The sequence below is a fragment of the Aspergillus piperis genome (genome assembly GCF_003184755.1).
Source record: "Aspergillus piperis CBS 112811 unplaced genomic scaffold BO85scaffold_5, whole genome shotgun sequence".
In the NCBI taxonomy this organism is placed as follows: Eukaryota; Fungi; Ascomycota; class Eurotiomycetes; order Eurotiales; family Aspergillaceae; genus Aspergillus; species Aspergillus piperis.
This window is the reverse complement of record NW_020291595.1, coordinates 241,007-255,727: the sequence shown is the minus strand read 5'-3', so window position 1 is coordinate 255,727 and position 14,721 is coordinate 241,007. Positions and strand designations below refer to the sequence as shown.

Sequence of the window (14,721 nt, the reverse complement as noted above, 5' to 3'; positions counted from 1 at the left end):
TAAGCGAGTGCTAATGCGGAGTGACAGCGGCAATAAAATGCGGGGTAAGCGGTGAGGCGTAGCTTTAAAGCCATCCAGATGACTTTAATAGAATATACTTGATTAGTTATGCGTATTACTTGGTCAGCGAGTCTGTAATTTTCGAGTAGAAGTGAGTCAATACAGACAATTTATCAGGTCTATGAGGGAGTAAAACATGACAATCAAAATACCTTACAATGTTTAGTCTCCGCTCTGTATACACCCCACCGATCCGCCGTTAGTCACATCAAAGACTAAGATCACTTCTCCAAAACACGCAATCTCAGCCCGCCATCTTAGTGACAAAACTAGAGCAATTACGGACTAGTTAGCTTCATCAAACACCAGCTTATTCTAACATGCATCTCTTTCCTTTTACCACAACCAATTTATACCTAATAACCCACCATTAATCAACAACCCATTTACAACTAACATGACTCACTCCACCACCACCACCATCTCATCCCTCCTCTCCTCCACCCCCCTAGACCTCACCCCCTACGAAGTCCTCTACAAACACTTCCACGCGCACCCCGAACTCTCCCGACAGGAGAAACACACCTCAGAATATCTCGCCGCGCATCTCACCCAACTCGGTGTCTTCGACATCCACACCCACATCGGCGGGTACGGTCTCGCCGGCGTCTTCCGCAATGTCACGGACGAATCCAAAAACAACCAAACCGTCCTGCTCCGCGCAGACATGGACGCCCTCCCCGTGAAGGAACTAACCAACCTGCCCTACGCCAGCACCATCACCATGCGCGACACAGAAGGCAACGACCGACCCGTCATGCACGCCTGCGGCCACGACATGCACATGACCTGTCTCCTCGCGGCAGCCGAAACCCTCGTCAAGCTGCGGGACGCATGGAGCGGGACGCTGATCGTGCTATTCCAGCCGGACGAAGAGCGTGGAGGCGGCGCACAAGCCATGGTCGACGACGGGCTTTATTCGCGCATCCCCGTGCCGGACGTAGTCCTTGGCCAGCATGTCATGCGTATGCGGGCGGGGAGTGTCGCGTCCCGCGAAGGGGCGATTATGGCGGCGGCGGATAGTATGAAGATTACGGTGTTTGGACGAGGCGGACATGGGTCGCAGCCGCATCAGACGGTGGATCCGGTGTTGCTTGCGGCGCATATTGTGGTGAGGTTGCAGAGTATCGTGAGTCGGGAGATTAATCCGGCGGATTTGGCGGTGGTGACGGTGGGGAGTTTGCAGGCGGGTCAGACGGAGAATATTATTGCGGATCGGGCGGAGATTGGGGTGGATTTTAGGTCTGTGAAATTGGAGGTTAGAGAGCAGATTATCGAGGGCATTAAGAGGATTGTGCAGGCCGAGTGTCTGGCTAGTGGTTCGCCGGTGAAGCCGGTGTTTACCCCGACGAGGAGGTTTCCGCCTACGGTTAATGATGGGCATGTGGCGAGGAGGGTTGCGGAGACGTTTGCGGGGCATTTTCAGGATTTTGATCCTGATGTGGCTAGGACTAATATCGCCGAGGACTTTAGTACCCTTGCTACTTGTCGGGGTATTCCGAGCTGTTTTTGGTTGCTTGGGGGTGTGGATCAGGGGGTTTGGGATAGGGCTGAGAAGGAGGGCAAGGTTGAGGAGATTCCGGGGAATCATTCAGCCCTGTTTGCGCCGGTGGTGCAGCCGACGTTGAGGACGGGGGTTGATGCCTTGTGTTTGGCTGCGTTGACGTTTTTGAGGAACTAATGTAGATGGAGTAGTTACCATGGTTATAAAGAATGGCTAAACATATCCTCGACTTAGTAGGCGGATAGAATCTGTTTGCTCTGTCGAAGGGGGAGCTGGGAATCTCTTCCTGGAGAAGATAGACATCATGAAGTTGTAAAGCAGAGGCCGGTCTTTGAATTCTTTAAAGGGACCATGCTGGCCTGTATGTATATTATGGGTACATTATAGTAAATATCATTAGTATATCTCAGTCCATCACTATCCCGTTCCTAAACCCAATCACACATGGCAGCTTCACAAATCCTCAAAAAACCTATTAACCGTCTCCCCTAGTTGTTTCGACCTCTCCCGAATGCGACTCTCATCCATAACGCCCTCTTCGCTAACAAACGCATCGACCATATACAACGGCACCCATTCGAAGTAGGTATTCTTCACCTCGACCGTCAACGACCCCTCTGCATCAGCCTCCTTCATGCCGTCTTCGAGCACCCGTACGGCTTTGACGCCATCGTTGCGCCAGGCACTGATGACCTCCATCGGATCGTTGTCTTCATGATGATCATCATCAATCACGCTCCCGACACAGTTAATCTTCTCGAGGTCGCTGAGAACAGCAATTTGGGCACTAGGACTGACGTGTTTTGTGCACAGCACAGCTGGTAATGACCCCGTCTTGTTGCTCACTCCTTTTGTGCTAGATATGCGGTCTGCACCGAGAAGTAACAGATCCACGTTGGCGGCGGCCAAAGCGGCAGATGCGTCTGTGTATATTTTCACTTTCAGCTCTTTACCGGGGGTGTCCAGGAACCGTGATTTGAAGTGGCTGACGATGGATGAGCCTATACTAGTGCCTTCAAATAGTGGCCGCGACTCGAGAATGCGAAGTTCCAGCTTTCGGATGTCCAGCGATGCATACGCTTCCAAGATGCTGTCCCGGATAGTTGAGCTAGCCGAAACAGTCAAAATGGTAAGTTTGTCCAGCGCCTCCCCATGATGAAGGAACTTGAATCGAATGTAATTTGCAAAGGCATCCTTCACTTGCGTTTGACGACTCTTCCGACACTTGAGATGATGATCGAGCACATTCAGGACCCGCTCCAACTTATGCTGCGAGTTTGTCTGCTCGTCCACAAGTATGTCCTTTACCTCATCTAGAACGGCAATCAGAGCATTCATCGTCGAGGCGCCCATACTTTCTCGACCATTCTTGATAAGATGCCACGCTGCCATGCGAACAGTTTTCCACCATCCCTCACGATTTATCTCGTCTTGCGTCTGAACAATGAAATCCCGGAAGGCCACTAGCGCGATAGCGGTCAATTCCTGCGCTCCGCTCTCGTGGTCGCTTCGTAGACGCTCTAGACCCAGTGAAAGCGCCTTGGCTGCGCGCTCGCTCAATTCTCCTTCGAACCAGACTCGTCGCAGGGAGTCTTTTAGACGCGGGACAATCTCCAAGTCTTCCCTGTCCAGCACCGATTGTGGATCGTACCAGTCCCATCCCTCGTGCTCCCAGTCTATCTTGATAGCGCTTTCGCCTTTTCCTCCCTCTGATGGGTCTTTCAGCTTGAAAGCAAAAGGATGAACGGTCCATTCGCGATTGACAGATCGATCTTCAAAGGTGAATGGCTTCCCTGTGCGCCAGTGTATGAGTGAAGACTGGTCGAGGGAGGTTTCTTCGGCCAATTCGCGCCACGCTGCTTCGATGGGAGAATTGTCGTTGCGACTTATGCTGCCGGAGATCGGGGCGAGATGATGGCTGTATTGCGACAGTGAGTTGAGGACTACTGCAATAAAAATAATGCAGGGCAAACGAACCTGTACGTCCGCACTTTATCACTGCGCTTGAAGAGCGCAACAACAGGTTTCTCAGACGGACCCTTGGGAAAATGAAAAATAAATGAAGAAACGACAGCACGCTTCTCAAGCTGCGACCCGTGAGGCTGTTCCTTGTGCGACATTGTGAATGCGGTGGATAAAATTACACCCGGTGAAGCTATGTACGATGCGGCATGTAAAAAGAGGAGCAAAAAAAATAAGCCTTTCGGCTAATCAGCATACGCGCGAGGCGATCGCCGTTTCTTGTCAGAAAGAAAGAATGGATAGAAGAGGCGACAGTCGGGGAATATAAAAGATGGCACAGATGATTGGAGAGTGTCAGCTGATCGGGTAGCTGCCGAATAGAAATGAGGGGATTCATTCGGTCATGGTCACATCACGCTATCGCTGCAGACAATCAGTCTTACGACGGATATCGAGGGCTGATATAGCTTGCGCCATGGTCAGCAACCTGCTCTTATAATTTATCCATTATTATTTCGTATCTTTGATAAAATAACATGTCCGCGCCGATCACGAGTATCTTTTCTCGCCGGGGTTGTAGTACAGCAGTGACGTCAACATTCGTCAGGCGCATCGCTCTATACAACAAGCCCAGAATTCTCAGTTATAACATCCTCAACAATAACAACATTTACTCAATTACTGCACAAAACCCACCAAACAGTGTTTCTTTCGACCATCAATCCCATCACCACCTAACCAAAATGCAATCCTATCCCGGTTCCTGCTTCTGTCATAAAATCACCTATAAACTTAACCTCTCATCACCAGACGACGCCCGCACGTCCCTCTGCCATTGTCGCAGCTGCAAGGTAAGCCAGATAGATCCAGGGTTTTGATCTGCAATCTACACCTTAATCTTGTCTACAAGGTGTTCGATCGACTAATAATTACCCCGGAATATAGAAAGCTTTCGGAACAAACTACGGTCTAACCGCCAAGGTCCCCAAGGATGCTCTTCAGATCACATCTGGCACGCTTAAGGAGTATGTGGGCGATAATGGGTCTGGGAGTATGATCCATCGCGAGTTTTGTGGGGATTGTGGGAGTTATATTTGCGAGTATGGGGTAGGTTCTGTCTCTTTGTGGGGGTTGGCGGGTGGTGCAGCAAGTGGTTTGCTAATAGAAGTGTGCAGGATGCGGTCAAGAATGATTTCCGGTATATTTGTGTAGGGACCTTGGATGATCCGGAGGTGTTGCCACCCAAAGGGGAGTTCTTCTGTCAGAGTAGGGTTCGTTGGATGCCTGAGATTCCGGGTGAGTAACTACTAGTAGTCTGTCTGTCTAGTTCTCTTGGTGGGTGATAACTAATTCGGCGCATAGATGTTTTCCACAAAAGCAAGATAAAGGAGTGATGGGTTTGCTCCGGTATTTCCCCGAATATAGCTTCCTTTGTATGAAGCTGTCGTATTATGAGCAACTTGTACCCTAGATATGTACACTAGATGATATCTTATGCGATTTCTGTCACACTCTTAACCACCATATCAGGCCGTATCAGTTTTCCCTGGATATGCAGCGCATTCAAGTAGTCATTACTGTCCACACGACGGAAGCCATCTTCCAGCGTCTTCTCAATCCCCGCACTGACATGTCGTCTGGCAACTCTTCCCCTGGCTTCTTGCAAGTCTGCATCGACAAATATGCGATAGTCAACCAAATGTGACACATCACGCCAGTGTTCTTCGTTTAACAGGAGATAATTGCCTTCGATGATAATAATCGAGGCATCGCTTGTGATAGCCATGCCGTTCTCAACGGGGTCTTTGGCCTCGTGATCAAATGACGGTGCATATATCACAGCAGCGTCAGATGATGAGTCTCCGTCTGAGGGAAACGGAGTAGAATCTGCCCATTGTCGTAGTTGTTGAACAAACGTAACGAAACGCACCGCGTCAAAGGTCCACGGTGCACCACGCCGGATGTATGCCTCTTCACGGTTAGGAAGAACATCCAATGCCGCCCGCGACAAGTGGAAGCCGTCCATGGAAATGAGGGCTATTCTGCTTGGTTGTGACTCGGCCTTTCGGAGTTGTTGAGCGACAGCTGAAGCTGTGGTGGTCTTGCCAGAGCCTGGTATTCCAGCTATAGCAACGAGAAGTCGCTTCTTGTCATTCTTGCGAGCTTCTTGCTGGATTGCATCTGCAATCCGAATGTATTCTGCTTCCATCTGTTTCTGTATCAGCCAGCTCGATGGTGAAGCGAACGGTAACGGCAACTAACCTTAAACCGCCCTCGTGCACCCAGTTTGTAAATAGAAGTCAAACAAAAGTGCAGACTGCTCTTGTAGAGACTACATCTCTAAATATGTACCACGGTACCTTGTGGCGGGGGAATCGGCTGACAGTGCTCCGACGACTGCTAGCGATGGCGCATGTTGAAATCAAGTATCCGAGGTAAGTCAAATCAGTTATTGCGGGGAGTCACTAGTTTAAATTCGATTAGTACAATCATATACTTGCACATTTCTTTTGTCTGATGTGGACGCAGTGTTTTGGTCCGCGTTGGATATCCGCCGTGAAGGAACAGTGGCAAATCGTGCATGCCCTGAATATGCTACTCTCCGTCCGAATCCCGCATACGGAAATGTACGGTTTGTGATCAGTCATCTGGAGTCCAAGTGTCACTCCCTTGAGCAACCTTCTGCTAGTCTTCCCCCGCATGTGGGGTGACTGGACGATAGAGCTATCTAAGGCACGTGCCTATCTTATCGACCGGGAATAAACTATCGTGATGATAAGAGAAGAGCTGTGTAAAAAGACCAAAGTAACTTCATTCACTTGTGATTCATCAAAAGTCAACTCGCCAACAGCCGGGGCGAGGAATTTACGATCTCAACGTGGCGGGAACGCGACTTGGTTGACCGCTTCGGTGGTTTTGGCAGAGGTGCCACATAGAAGCACAGTATCTGCTGATCCAAGCAATGTGAGCAGCGCGGTCTCTGCTGATCGCAAACAACACCCCATGTCTGGCATGCCTTGCAAGGATAACTATGCTCGTTTCCAGAGGACTGTTCCCGCAGTCCTGTGTCGCATTCTCCAGTGGTAGACAGACCACCTCTCGCTGTGCCAGCACATCCATTCGTCTTTGTGGAGGCACCGTTTGTCGCTTTGGGGTGATTCGCGGGATCCGCAAGGGCATCGTGGGTCCCAGACCCGGCGATCATCCACACCGACCAGAACCATTGCGCAAAGCGCTTCAAAATGCAGTCTCCCCCCATGTGGCTTTTCCTGGTGAGATCGTAGCTCACCGAACTTTCAGCCGGCTGTGCCATTGTGTTCGACATCGTGTCTAGTTGTGTAGTATCTTCGTACCGCTAATCGACTGGCGAGTGGTCGGGCGGGGTGCTGGTCAGATCTTAAATCATTAGCCTCCGCAACTTCATGACGATGCCAGTTGAAAGCGCATACCTGAGACTGCCCTTTCTGGCGCAGAGAAAATAGACGTTTATAGTCACTGTCGCTGTACTTGAACCATTTTTGTCGACTAACAGAGTTCTCTGCAAGCGGAGGGAGATCGCTCTGGTACTGCAAGAGAAGCGTACCCGCGCGACCTGCTAACGACGAAATCTTTCCATAGGTTGAAATGGTAGGGCAAGAAGAACGCGGAAGCGGGTTTCTAACTTCTGAAGAAGAATCCGCGTCTAACAAAAAAAGAAGGATAATAACACGAAGGGAGAAAGGATCCGAGCACCGTTATAAGAAAAACCCCGCGCCATCGGAATGCCAACACACGGTCCTCCAGGACACGGAGGCCCAGACTTGGAGTGACCCCTGTCACCGGGTCTCTATCGCCCAAATTGTATGGATCGACATTACGTCACCTGAGTGGTGCCACGGTTCGTCGCTCTGATATGTGCAGTTCCCACTCAGCCGTGAAGACATCCTGGTCGTGGCGCCATAATAAGTCTCGGCTATAGGGGAAGAATCCTGGCATAGTGCTTGCTTCGATAGATTAGCCTGCGCTCTATGGAAACACGATCGGAGTCCGAGCCAAGTTGATATTCAATGTCCACGTAAGTGTCGGAAGATAAGCAGAGAAAACCCTCGCGATTCGTCGCCTGACATGGTCGGTGATTAATTGAATTTTGTGTCATCCAGGTACCTCCTCCGAGCAAGCGACTGACCGTCTGACATCCGCAGGGACAGCCGGGCTGATCTACTTCCCTTGCAGCTGGCTAGTCCGGTTTCAACCTAGTCTTCCGGCCCGAAAAGAATATTGAATACGAGGTAAATAGGAAAAGAAAGCCACATCATCAGCTATACACATCAGCCAACGACATATTTTAGCGACGTCCTCGGCCCCGATCTTTGCGGGAACGCGGTGAAGTGCTATGCTCGTCTGGGTTTGATCTCTGATCTTTAGATCCCCTGGTTCGTGAGTTGGAAGGTGTGACTCTACCGCCTCTGGTCCCTCTTTGCTCCCCACGCGCACGCCTAGATTGCCCGCTGATTGGCCTTCCCCTATGTTGCGACGACTCTCCTCTCCCAAGCGACATGTTCGATGTGGCGGTTGGTCGATTGTCCCCGGACCGAGTAGATTCAGCTCGTTGCAAAAATCTTGATTGTATCTCTTGGATAAACTGCCCAGGTAATGATTGCCACGTTGTTCTGGCGGTGATTTTTTTGGCCGTCGCAACATAACTGTGGGAGAATATCTGCCATAGATGTTCCATGTAGTCATCATTAGAGTATGGTCGTGGATAGTAAGGATCATTTTCCATGAATGCCTTGGCAGCTTGCTGAACACCCGCCGTGTTCATTGTAATTGAAGTGCAGGCATCGAAGTCTAGAAGCCACAGGCTAACCATACGTTTCTTGAAGTTGGGCGATGTGTTAGTGGTTTGTTCAAAGGTGCTAGTACCTGGACACAGACGTTGAATATCTGGGAAATGCATCTCTCTCCGGACAGCGTTCTGATCGATTGGTGAACTTCCGAGGACAAACTCCACATCCATAGCATCAATTTTCGCATGCCAATGGAGGACTGCTAGAGCATCAGCCATACCCCTGGCGTACTCATCCGCATCAAGCTTGATATCTTGGATCTGGTCGACATGTAATTTGTAATTGCGCAGAGAAAAAGACATACTACGGCCTGGTCGTGAGGACCCGAACCGCTTCCGACCTAAAAGTAGACGGATAAGACAGTCCTTATTCAGGGGATCACTTTTCGCCACTTGGGCATTGTTCGGATTGCAGAAAATGTCGATGAGGGCATGCCTCACTGGCTGGGGCAGAGGCATGATTCGTTCCATACAGAGAATTTCCCGGGGTCGTCTTGTGAATGTGGGCTCATTCGGGAAGAGGTGTAGGTTTTCCGTTCAGAACTCTGAATCTTTGCTAGCAAACCATGATACTCGAGGTACTTCGACAGGCCCCGGTATATTTCCCAATCTATCAAAACTTTGCTGGACTTTGAGATGTATAGCATAGTTATTCCAGAGTTTATCCGTACGGTCGACAATGAGGACCTTGAACGCCCAAGGTGTTCCTGGCTGCTCGAATATTTTACCGATCGAGCCGGTTCCAATCTCCCGAAACGGACTTTTCAAACCGACGGCAGCTTGCTGACGCTCTGCAAAAGAGGAGGAGGTAGATATAACAGACCTAGTGGAGAGGAGCCGTTGTAGTTTTTCTTGTGGCGTCTCATTCTCTTCCCTCAGAAGCTTGTCTTCAAGCTGGAGATTCTGTTGTAAAGCATCGGCAAAAGAACTTGTCCACGAACTGTCAGTACCCTGGAGTTCCCGACGGTCAGACATGTTGAAGGATGTTATATAAGACGCTGAACTAATCCGATGATAACACTCTAAGAACGAGACAGGTATGAGAATGAACTATGATGGTCACGAGAGATGAAGAGATCGCTCAGTTGGGAAGATTGTAAGAAAAACACGAAAGTCCAACGTGTTAGATGTCAGTGTAGTTTTTTCGAGAGAGATACAAAAGAAACAGTGAATGCTGAGATTGATTGAATTCACTATATCAGTGCCTCGACACCTGATTCTTCATTTTTCCTCCTCCACTAAGTCAATAAACTTTCGAGCCAGACACAATCGTTCTTCAGGGCCTATAATACAACATGCACGTATTATCTGCTCACTAGATTCCAAGTATTGACTTCGAAAATCCTTCCACATATTGGCCATGGGCCGAGGATAAAATGGATCATTCCGCCAGTAAGCACTGACGGCTTGCCGGACACCATCGATATCCATTGACATAGAGCGGCATAAGTCAAAATCCAGCATCCATAGTGAGTGCTCCCCTAAAACGTTTTTGATATTGCCTTGTCCAGGTGAAGGAGCCAGTACAAACTCGATATCATTCCCGTCGATTTCACCAAGCCAATGAAGGGTAGCTAGAGCCTCTCCCATCATACTCGCGTAGGTCTGCATATCGTGCAGGGGAACACCGAGATCTTCCATTTGATCCTCATGTAGAGGGTAGTTTCGTAACGAGAACGCGCTGAATCTGGGTGTCCGTTTTACCTCAGTTCTCTGTGTTCGCCTTCGGCCTAGATACGGCCTTATGAGGCAGTCTTTGTTGGCCACGCTTCCTAAAATCTCCTCTTGAAGCTTTGGGTGGCAATATCTCTTCACCAGAAGCTTTCTGACTTCTTCCGGAAAGGGGGGGATGTGATCTGAGATTATGGCGTTGCAGGGTTCATAGTTGTTCGGGAACATGCGGATATTATCGTTCCACCACGGATCGTTCGCTGTCAAGAATCGGTGGCATTTTGGAATATGGACTTGGTATCTGTTCGCCAGAGAGCCACTGTCTCTTCCAGCTTTGATTTCGTTTAGTCTTTCAATGCTGTCTAGAGCTCTCTGGTGCATGACATAGTCATTTGGCAGGGATCTTTCTGGTCCACCGTTCTCGCGCTTGATGGCTGGGCCATTCCCTTGGGCCCAAACTGTGCCGCAAAAGCCTGCTCCGATGCAGCGATATTTTGGTTCTGTCTGATGTTCAGTCATTGTGGGGTTGTTGGTTGTGATGGAAAGATTGGATTTTTCAATTAGAGATGCCAGTCATTACACTATAAGCATGTCACGACGTCATGATAACATGGGTCGAAGCGTAAGAATGAGGTGTTGCTTGGAAAAGATAGAACAACATACACCCGACTTTTCATGTACAGTACAACGGCGGACATTCAGTTTTGTAGCTGGAACTGATTGGTTCGGTGTTGAAGATACACCTCTCAACTGGACGACTATGTTATGGGAGGAGACGCTGGTTTGCTAAACTACTCACGCTATTCAAATAGCACTTATGCTGCTTATTGTCACAGGCGGTTGGTGCAATGGGTCGAGGTATGCCAGGAGAGGTCTAGTTCGCTCATGTGTCCTAAGTATCTCTAGATGATCAAGACTCTTAACTGGATTGCTAAGAATGCCTTTTTGCTTCCAACTATACCATTAAATAATGCAAAATAATATATCAAGCCCGGGTGGTCTAGTGGTATGATTCTCGCTTAGGGATACAAACCCAAGCATATCTGCGAGAGGTCCCGCGTTCGATCCGCGGCTCGGGCCTTGAATCATTTCTTTTTTGCTTTGATTATCTATCATCTGCTTTCTCTTCGCAATTATTTTTACACAGTGTGTGTGTTAGTCGCACCTTCGATCGGTCGCTTGGGGTGGACTTTCATCAGTATACATGCTCTGGATCGCATGCTTGGCCAGGCTAGCCCATTAGTCCATCCAGCTTGGGTCATGTGGGTAAAACAACACACAACACTTCGGGCCCATCCGAAGATACAGTAGCTATTTCTCCTTCAGCTATCGATCGATTTCAATGAATCACCGGCTCCTCCCAATCTCAGAAGAAGCCCATATTCCTCCCCTGGCATCGGTACCAGGTTATCAGAACGCCCCCAGAATACATCTGCCATGGTCTAAAATTAGGTTTGGCCGTACCTTATCAGGCCACCCGCCCCATGAATCCCTGTACTATCAACCAAGGACAACCATGTCGAATCAACCAACAGACTTCCAATCGAGGCCCGATGACAGACACAAAATCGAGCACGCTCCCCTGTAGCCACTTGAAGGTTCACTGGTGATCCCATGACTTCACCTCTTTTGTCGTGAATATCTAAAGTTACCAGTCTACCCCGCGAAATGAGCCTAGGTTTTGGATTATCGCTTGATGTCAAGACTTGATGGTTTGGAGGTTGCTTGCACGCTATTTAAGTTGCCTGTGATGGCGAATTTTGCTGTGTTGTGGAGGGAAGGAAGATGTAGCTACTTGGTACATGCGCTACACGGTATTCTGTCGAGAAATTACACTCCACTATTGAGGCTTTGCCTACTATCTACCTATCTATCGATCGATCGATAGTCTCCATAAGGAGGCACATCCATCGCCATGTCCACCACTTCTGAGAAGAATACTATGGGCATCGCGGTTGAAGAAGTCAGAAAGCCTGAACCTGAGCTTGGGGGTCAAAATCACAGTTCTCCCAGTCTGGAGGATCTCATCGAGGAGGTCCCTCCTGTGGAGGACTCGCCGAGTCTGATTGAGACTATTGGGTATTTGCTTTCTATTCAAGATGGTTGTACGATATCTCTCGGTTGTAAGGATGGGGGGCCAAACAAAAGATGGCTAATCGGTGTCACAGATGGACCGCCGGATTCAACATGGGATGTGGAGGATTTTGATTAAGATGACCTCTGATGATTGATGTTTGATGTTTTTATGGGTTATGTTAAAAGCCCAGGATGATATTTTGGGTGGCTCCAGATTAGCTATTACCCCGGGTTGGACTTTGGTGCTGGATAATGTTTCTTCTTCTTCTTCTCCATATATTGGACGAATAAAATGTACGCTACAGAAAGACCTACCCTCTTGCCGAATATGTCAAGAGATAGTTCATGAAGATCTTGATAAATTATCCCCTTTGGGTTTGTCTACTGTACAATGTCCAGTTCTATTGGGATGAACAGGCTTTAGCTTTCGCTGATGTCAGATCGGACTGCCATAGTTGGTGGCAACCAGTCACAGATGTCACAGGTATAAATCTTGACGGTCTGCAGACTTGGTTGTAGTCAGCCACTGTTGTTGTTCTATCCTGTTCAACGACTTCCTTACCTCGGCATTAGGCACTACCATAGTACTAGAACATATTGCACAATGTCCGAACACGAGACTCAGGTTCCTACACCGGCATTCAGCCAGCCACCCCACGAGCAAAAGGAATCCCTGATTGATATGCTACACCTCAATAATGTGACATCACATATCGTTAATGCAGTTGGACATATCACTGATGCGGAAAGTGATACGGATGCAATTGACCGTATGCTGTGCCTCCCGTACACGTGGTATCTGGTGGATAGGCTAACAGTTTCTGCAGATGATGATCATGTATTAGTATTCGATAACCCCTTTAAGGGAGCTATGGACGGAGATGATGATGAGACCTCTGACTAGGTTTCTGTGTTGATACTGTTGTGTACATTCTAAGAGGATTGTTTCGATATAAGATGGATGGGAAGCAATCACTGGGCAGATAATGTTTATATACCACATTTTGCAATTACGAGGTTTTCGTAGAGAAAATACTAGATATTTAACTCACTCAATATTGTTCAACGTTAACCAGTCTTATGCTTCATCCTTCCATGTATTAAGAAGAAATTCCCTCATCTTCACGGGCTTAATATCGGGAAACAGTGCATTCATACGCTCCTTCGGTAGATTGAAAGCACCAGCAATAGTGAGTCGGCTCACCAGAACGGTCATTTCCCGGGCCTCCTCCTCGGAAACCCCAGTAAGAAACGGCGGCACGGTGACCTGTCCTGCTTTGATGTTTTCAGCACAGTCATAAACAACATCAAATTTTTTGCCTGGTTATATTAGTCAAATCTCTTCGTAGGTGTCCGAATCACATACCTCGAGCCTCCTCGGCAAGCTTGAGGAGCTCATTGAAAGTAATGTCGTCTCCTGCAAAAATGCTAAATTCAGGCCACTCCTCGAGATCTAGTAGCTTCACGATATATGCTGCTAGGTCGTATGAATATGTCACGCTCATTTTGTCGTTGCCGTCGCCAGGAATACCGGCCCAGCAGTTGGCTACATCGATCCCGAGAACGTGTTGATGAATGTTAGTACGCACTCGAGGCATTCCCCAGTAGTCCATGAGGACACCAGGGCACACCCGAGTATATTGCAACTTGGTTTTCTTCAGCAATTCAGCTGCATCAAGCCAGTACTTAATGCTGGGATCGTGAGGTAGGAGACTGTTTCATTAGCAAAGTTGCCATTGGTGCCAGGCAGAATCGACATACTCCTCAGTTTGGATAAATGAATATTCGCTGGGCACAAATCTCTTGGTATCACTGGATTTCTCGGCAGCCTGGACAAGGTTCATCTGAGATTGGGCGGCTTCCTCGGTGTAGATTCCGATGGCGGAGATGATTGTGTGCACCGCATGCTTCTCCAGCGTTTCGACGATAGAATCAATATCATTATAGTTTATTTGGATTTGCTGCGTCTGTCTGAGAACGGGATCCTCTTTGGGATTCTTTGTTCGATCAGTTAGTGCGCGCGAGGCATCGTCTTATAGAGGTCATACATTTTGGGTCAAGACAACGACTCGATACTTGCGCTCCTGCAGCAATGCCTCGACAATAGTCTTTCCTATGCCGCCGGTACCACCGGCCACAGCAATCGTGCTCATCTTAGTATACTTATTTGTATATTCCGAGGTGTTTTGGTGGGAAAGATGTGTGTTGGGCGCCCAATGCGCGTTGGTTAGATGGGGGTGTGGTAGAATCGGACCCTGCTGGTTGCTGACCCCACATGATAAGTTGGTGGGTCCTGCTTTTCCACATCCATGGATGATGCTGTTGACGCTTGACACTGATACCGATTAACATGCAGGTAGTACAGCCGGCAGTGCTCGGTTCGCCGAAATAGTGGTATTTTCCGTTGTTTCTACTTGCAGGTTCTCCAGAAAGCCCATAGTATTCTGTGCGACCTAAAGATAGTGTTGGGACTGACGATAGGTTCGTCAGTGTTGAAGTGGCGAATGGGGGTGTCACGATGTCTTATGCTGCTGGCGCCTTGCAGGCGACACCATCTTTCTTTCCGTGTGACATGTGCAATTGGATTTCAGGTGCTATCACAAAAATAATAAGTAGTAGTATC

At 48.6% G+C, this 14,721-nt stretch overlaps 10 protein-coding genes and 1 non-coding gene across 11 annotated transcripts; 5 read left to right on the top strand and 6 right to left on the bottom strand.

Annotated features, from left to right (window-relative positions):
* Nucleotides 1–297: 297 nt before the first annotated feature.
* On the top strand, nucleotides 298–1,937 carry BO85DRAFT_447404 (M20 family metallopeptidase). The gene has a single exon (XM_025659713.1). The coding sequence runs from the start codon at nucleotides 458–460 to the stop codon at nucleotides 1,739–1,741; it is 1,284 nt and encodes a 427-aa protein (XP_025517440.1). The 5' UTR covers nucleotides 298–457; the 3' UTR covers nucleotides 1,742–1,937.
* Nucleotides 1,880–3,808, bottom strand: BO85DRAFT_244061 (translation initiation factor eIF-2B subunit family protein). The gene is made up of 2 exons (XM_025654866.1): nucleotides 3,542–3,808; nucleotides 1,880–3,482 (listed from the first exon to the last, which is right to left on the bottom strand). Exons 1-2 carry the CDS (start codon nucleotides 3,682–3,684, stop codon nucleotides 2,018–2,020), a joined length of 1,608 nt encoding a protein of 535 aa, XP_025517439.1. The 5' UTR covers nucleotides 3,685–3,808; the 3' UTR covers nucleotides 1,880–2,017.
* Nucleotides 3,809–4,269: 461 nt separating this feature from the next.
* On the top strand, nucleotides 4,270–4,920 carry BO85DRAFT_457641 (GFA family protein; the record flags this gene model as incomplete). Its single annotated transcript, XM_025661533.1, has 4 exons — nucleotides 4,270–4,377; nucleotides 4,472–4,633; nucleotides 4,702–4,822; nucleotides 4,889–4,920. The coding sequence occupies 4 exons, from the start codon at nucleotides 4,270–4,272 to the stop codon at nucleotides 4,918–4,920; spliced, it is 423 nt and encodes a 140-aa protein (XP_025517438.1).
* A 4-nt stretch (nucleotides 4,921–4,924) lies between these two features.
* On the bottom strand, nucleotides 4,925–6,075 carry BO85DRAFT_244024 (phosphoribulokinase/uridine kinase family protein). The gene is made up of 2 exons (XM_025654864.1): nucleotides 5,789–6,075; nucleotides 4,925–5,735 (listed from the first exon to the last, which is right to left on the bottom strand). Exon 2 carries the CDS (start codon nucleotides 5,733–5,735, stop codon nucleotides 5,019–5,021), a length of 717 nt encoding a protein of 238 aa, XP_025517437.1. The 5' UTR covers nucleotides 5,789–6,075; the 3' UTR covers nucleotides 4,925–5,018.
* On the bottom strand, nucleotides 6,076–7,032 carry BO85DRAFT_244029 (uncharacterized protein). Its single transcript, XM_025654865.1, has 2 exons — nucleotides 6,976–7,032; nucleotides 6,076–6,912 (listed from the first exon to the last, which is right to left on the bottom strand). The coding sequence occupies exon 2, from the start codon at nucleotides 6,849–6,851 to the stop codon at nucleotides 6,363–6,365; it is 489 nt and encodes a 162-aa protein (XP_025517436.1). The 5' UTR covers nucleotides 6,852–6,912; nucleotides 6,976–7,032; the 3' UTR covers nucleotides 6,076–6,362.
* An 818-nt stretch (nucleotides 7,033–7,850) lies between these two features.
* Nucleotides 7,851–9,326, bottom strand: BO85DRAFT_467281 (zinc finger protein; the record flags this gene model as incomplete). The annotated part of the gene is made up of 2 exons (XM_025662177.1): nucleotides 7,851–8,844; nucleotides 8,896–9,326. The coding sequence occupies 2 exons, from the start codon at nucleotides 9,324–9,326 to the stop codon at nucleotides 7,851–7,853; spliced, it is 1,425 nt and encodes a 474-aa protein (XP_025517435.1).
* Nucleotides 9,327–9,556: 230 nt separating this feature from the next.
* Nucleotides 9,557–10,541, bottom strand: BO85DRAFT_393056 (zinc finger protein; the record flags this gene model as incomplete). The annotated part of the gene is made up of 1 exon (XM_025656868.1): nucleotides 9,557–10,541. The coding sequence occupies one exon, from the start codon at nucleotides 10,539–10,541 to the stop codon at nucleotides 9,573–9,575; it is 969 nt and encodes a 322-aa protein (XP_025517434.1). The 3' UTR covers nucleotides 9,557–9,572.
* A 470-nt stretch (nucleotides 10,542–11,011) lies between these two features.
* BO85DRAFT_t105 lies at nucleotides 11,012–11,102 on the top strand. Its single transcript has one exon. It is a non-coding gene; the product is annotated as a tRNA-Pro (tRNA).
* Nucleotides 11,103–11,937: 835 nt separating this feature from the next.
* BO85DRAFT_518327 (uncharacterized protein) lies at nucleotides 11,938–12,392 on the top strand (the record flags this gene model as incomplete). Its single annotated transcript, XM_025664968.1, has 2 exons — nucleotides 11,938–12,127; nucleotides 12,191–12,392. 2 exons carry the CDS (start codon nucleotides 11,938–11,940, stop codon nucleotides 12,232–12,234), a joined length of 234 nt encoding a protein of 77 aa, XP_025517433.1. The 3' UTR covers nucleotides 12,235–12,392.
* Nucleotides 12,393–12,702: 310 nt separating this feature from the next.
* On the top strand, nucleotides 12,703–13,002 carry BO85DRAFT_485983 (uncharacterized protein; the record flags this gene model as incomplete). Its single annotated transcript, XM_025663358.1, has 2 exons — nucleotides 12,703–12,868; nucleotides 12,926–13,002. 2 exons carry the CDS (start codon nucleotides 12,703–12,705, stop codon nucleotides 13,000–13,002), a joined length of 243 nt encoding a protein of 80 aa, XP_025517432.1.
* A 163-nt stretch (nucleotides 13,003–13,165) lies between these two features.
* Nucleotides 13,166–14,468, bottom strand: BO85DRAFT_393053 (uncharacterized protein). The gene is made up of 4 exons (XM_025656867.1): nucleotides 14,147–14,468; nucleotides 13,860–14,095; nucleotides 13,465–13,811; nucleotides 13,166–13,418 (listed from the first exon to the last, which is right to left on the bottom strand). The coding sequence occupies exons 1-4, from the start codon at nucleotides 14,249–14,251 to the stop codon at nucleotides 13,177–13,179; spliced, it is 930 nt and encodes a 309-aa protein (XP_025517431.1). The 5' UTR covers nucleotides 14,252–14,468; the 3' UTR covers nucleotides 13,166–13,176.
* Nucleotides 14,469–14,721: the final 253 nt, after the last annotated feature.

What these genes read in the sequence shown, in the direction of transcription:
- BO85DRAFT_447404 (XM_025659713.1), top strand. Translation starts at nt 458, where the DNA reads ATGACTCACTCCACCACCACCACCATCTCATCCCTCCTCTCCTCCACC.
- BO85DRAFT_244061 (XM_025654866.1), bottom strand. Translation starts at nt 3,684, where the DNA reads ATGTCGCACAAGGAACAGCCTCACGGGTCGCAGCTTGAGAAGCGTGCT. An exon ending in GATAAAGTGCGGACGTACAG is followed by an intron (nt 3,483 to 3,541) that starts GTTCGTTTGCCC and finishes GTCGCAATACAG; the next exon opens with CCATCATCTCGCCCCGATCT.
- BO85DRAFT_244024 (XM_025654864.1), bottom strand. Translation starts at nt 5,735, where the DNA reads ATGGAAGCAGAATACATTCGGATTGCAGATGCAATCCAGCAAGAAGCT.
- BO85DRAFT_244029 (XM_025654865.1), bottom strand. Translation starts at nt 6,851, where the DNA reads ATGTCGAACACAATGGCACAGCCGGCTGAAAGTTCGGTGAGCTACGAT.
- BO85DRAFT_393053 (XM_025656867.1), bottom strand. Translation starts at nt 14,251, where the DNA reads ATGAGCACGATTGCTGTGGCCGGTGGTACCGGCGGCATAGGAAAGACT. An exon ending in TCGTTGTCTTGACCCAAAAT is followed by an intron (nt 14,096 to 14,146) that starts GTATGACCTCTA and finishes GATCGAACAAAG; the next exon opens with AATCCCAAAGAGGATCCCGT. An exon ending in TCATTTATCCAAACTGAGGA is followed by an intron (nt 13,812 to 13,859) that starts GTATGTCGATTC and finishes CTAATGAAACAG; the next exon opens with TCTCCTACCTCACGATCCCA.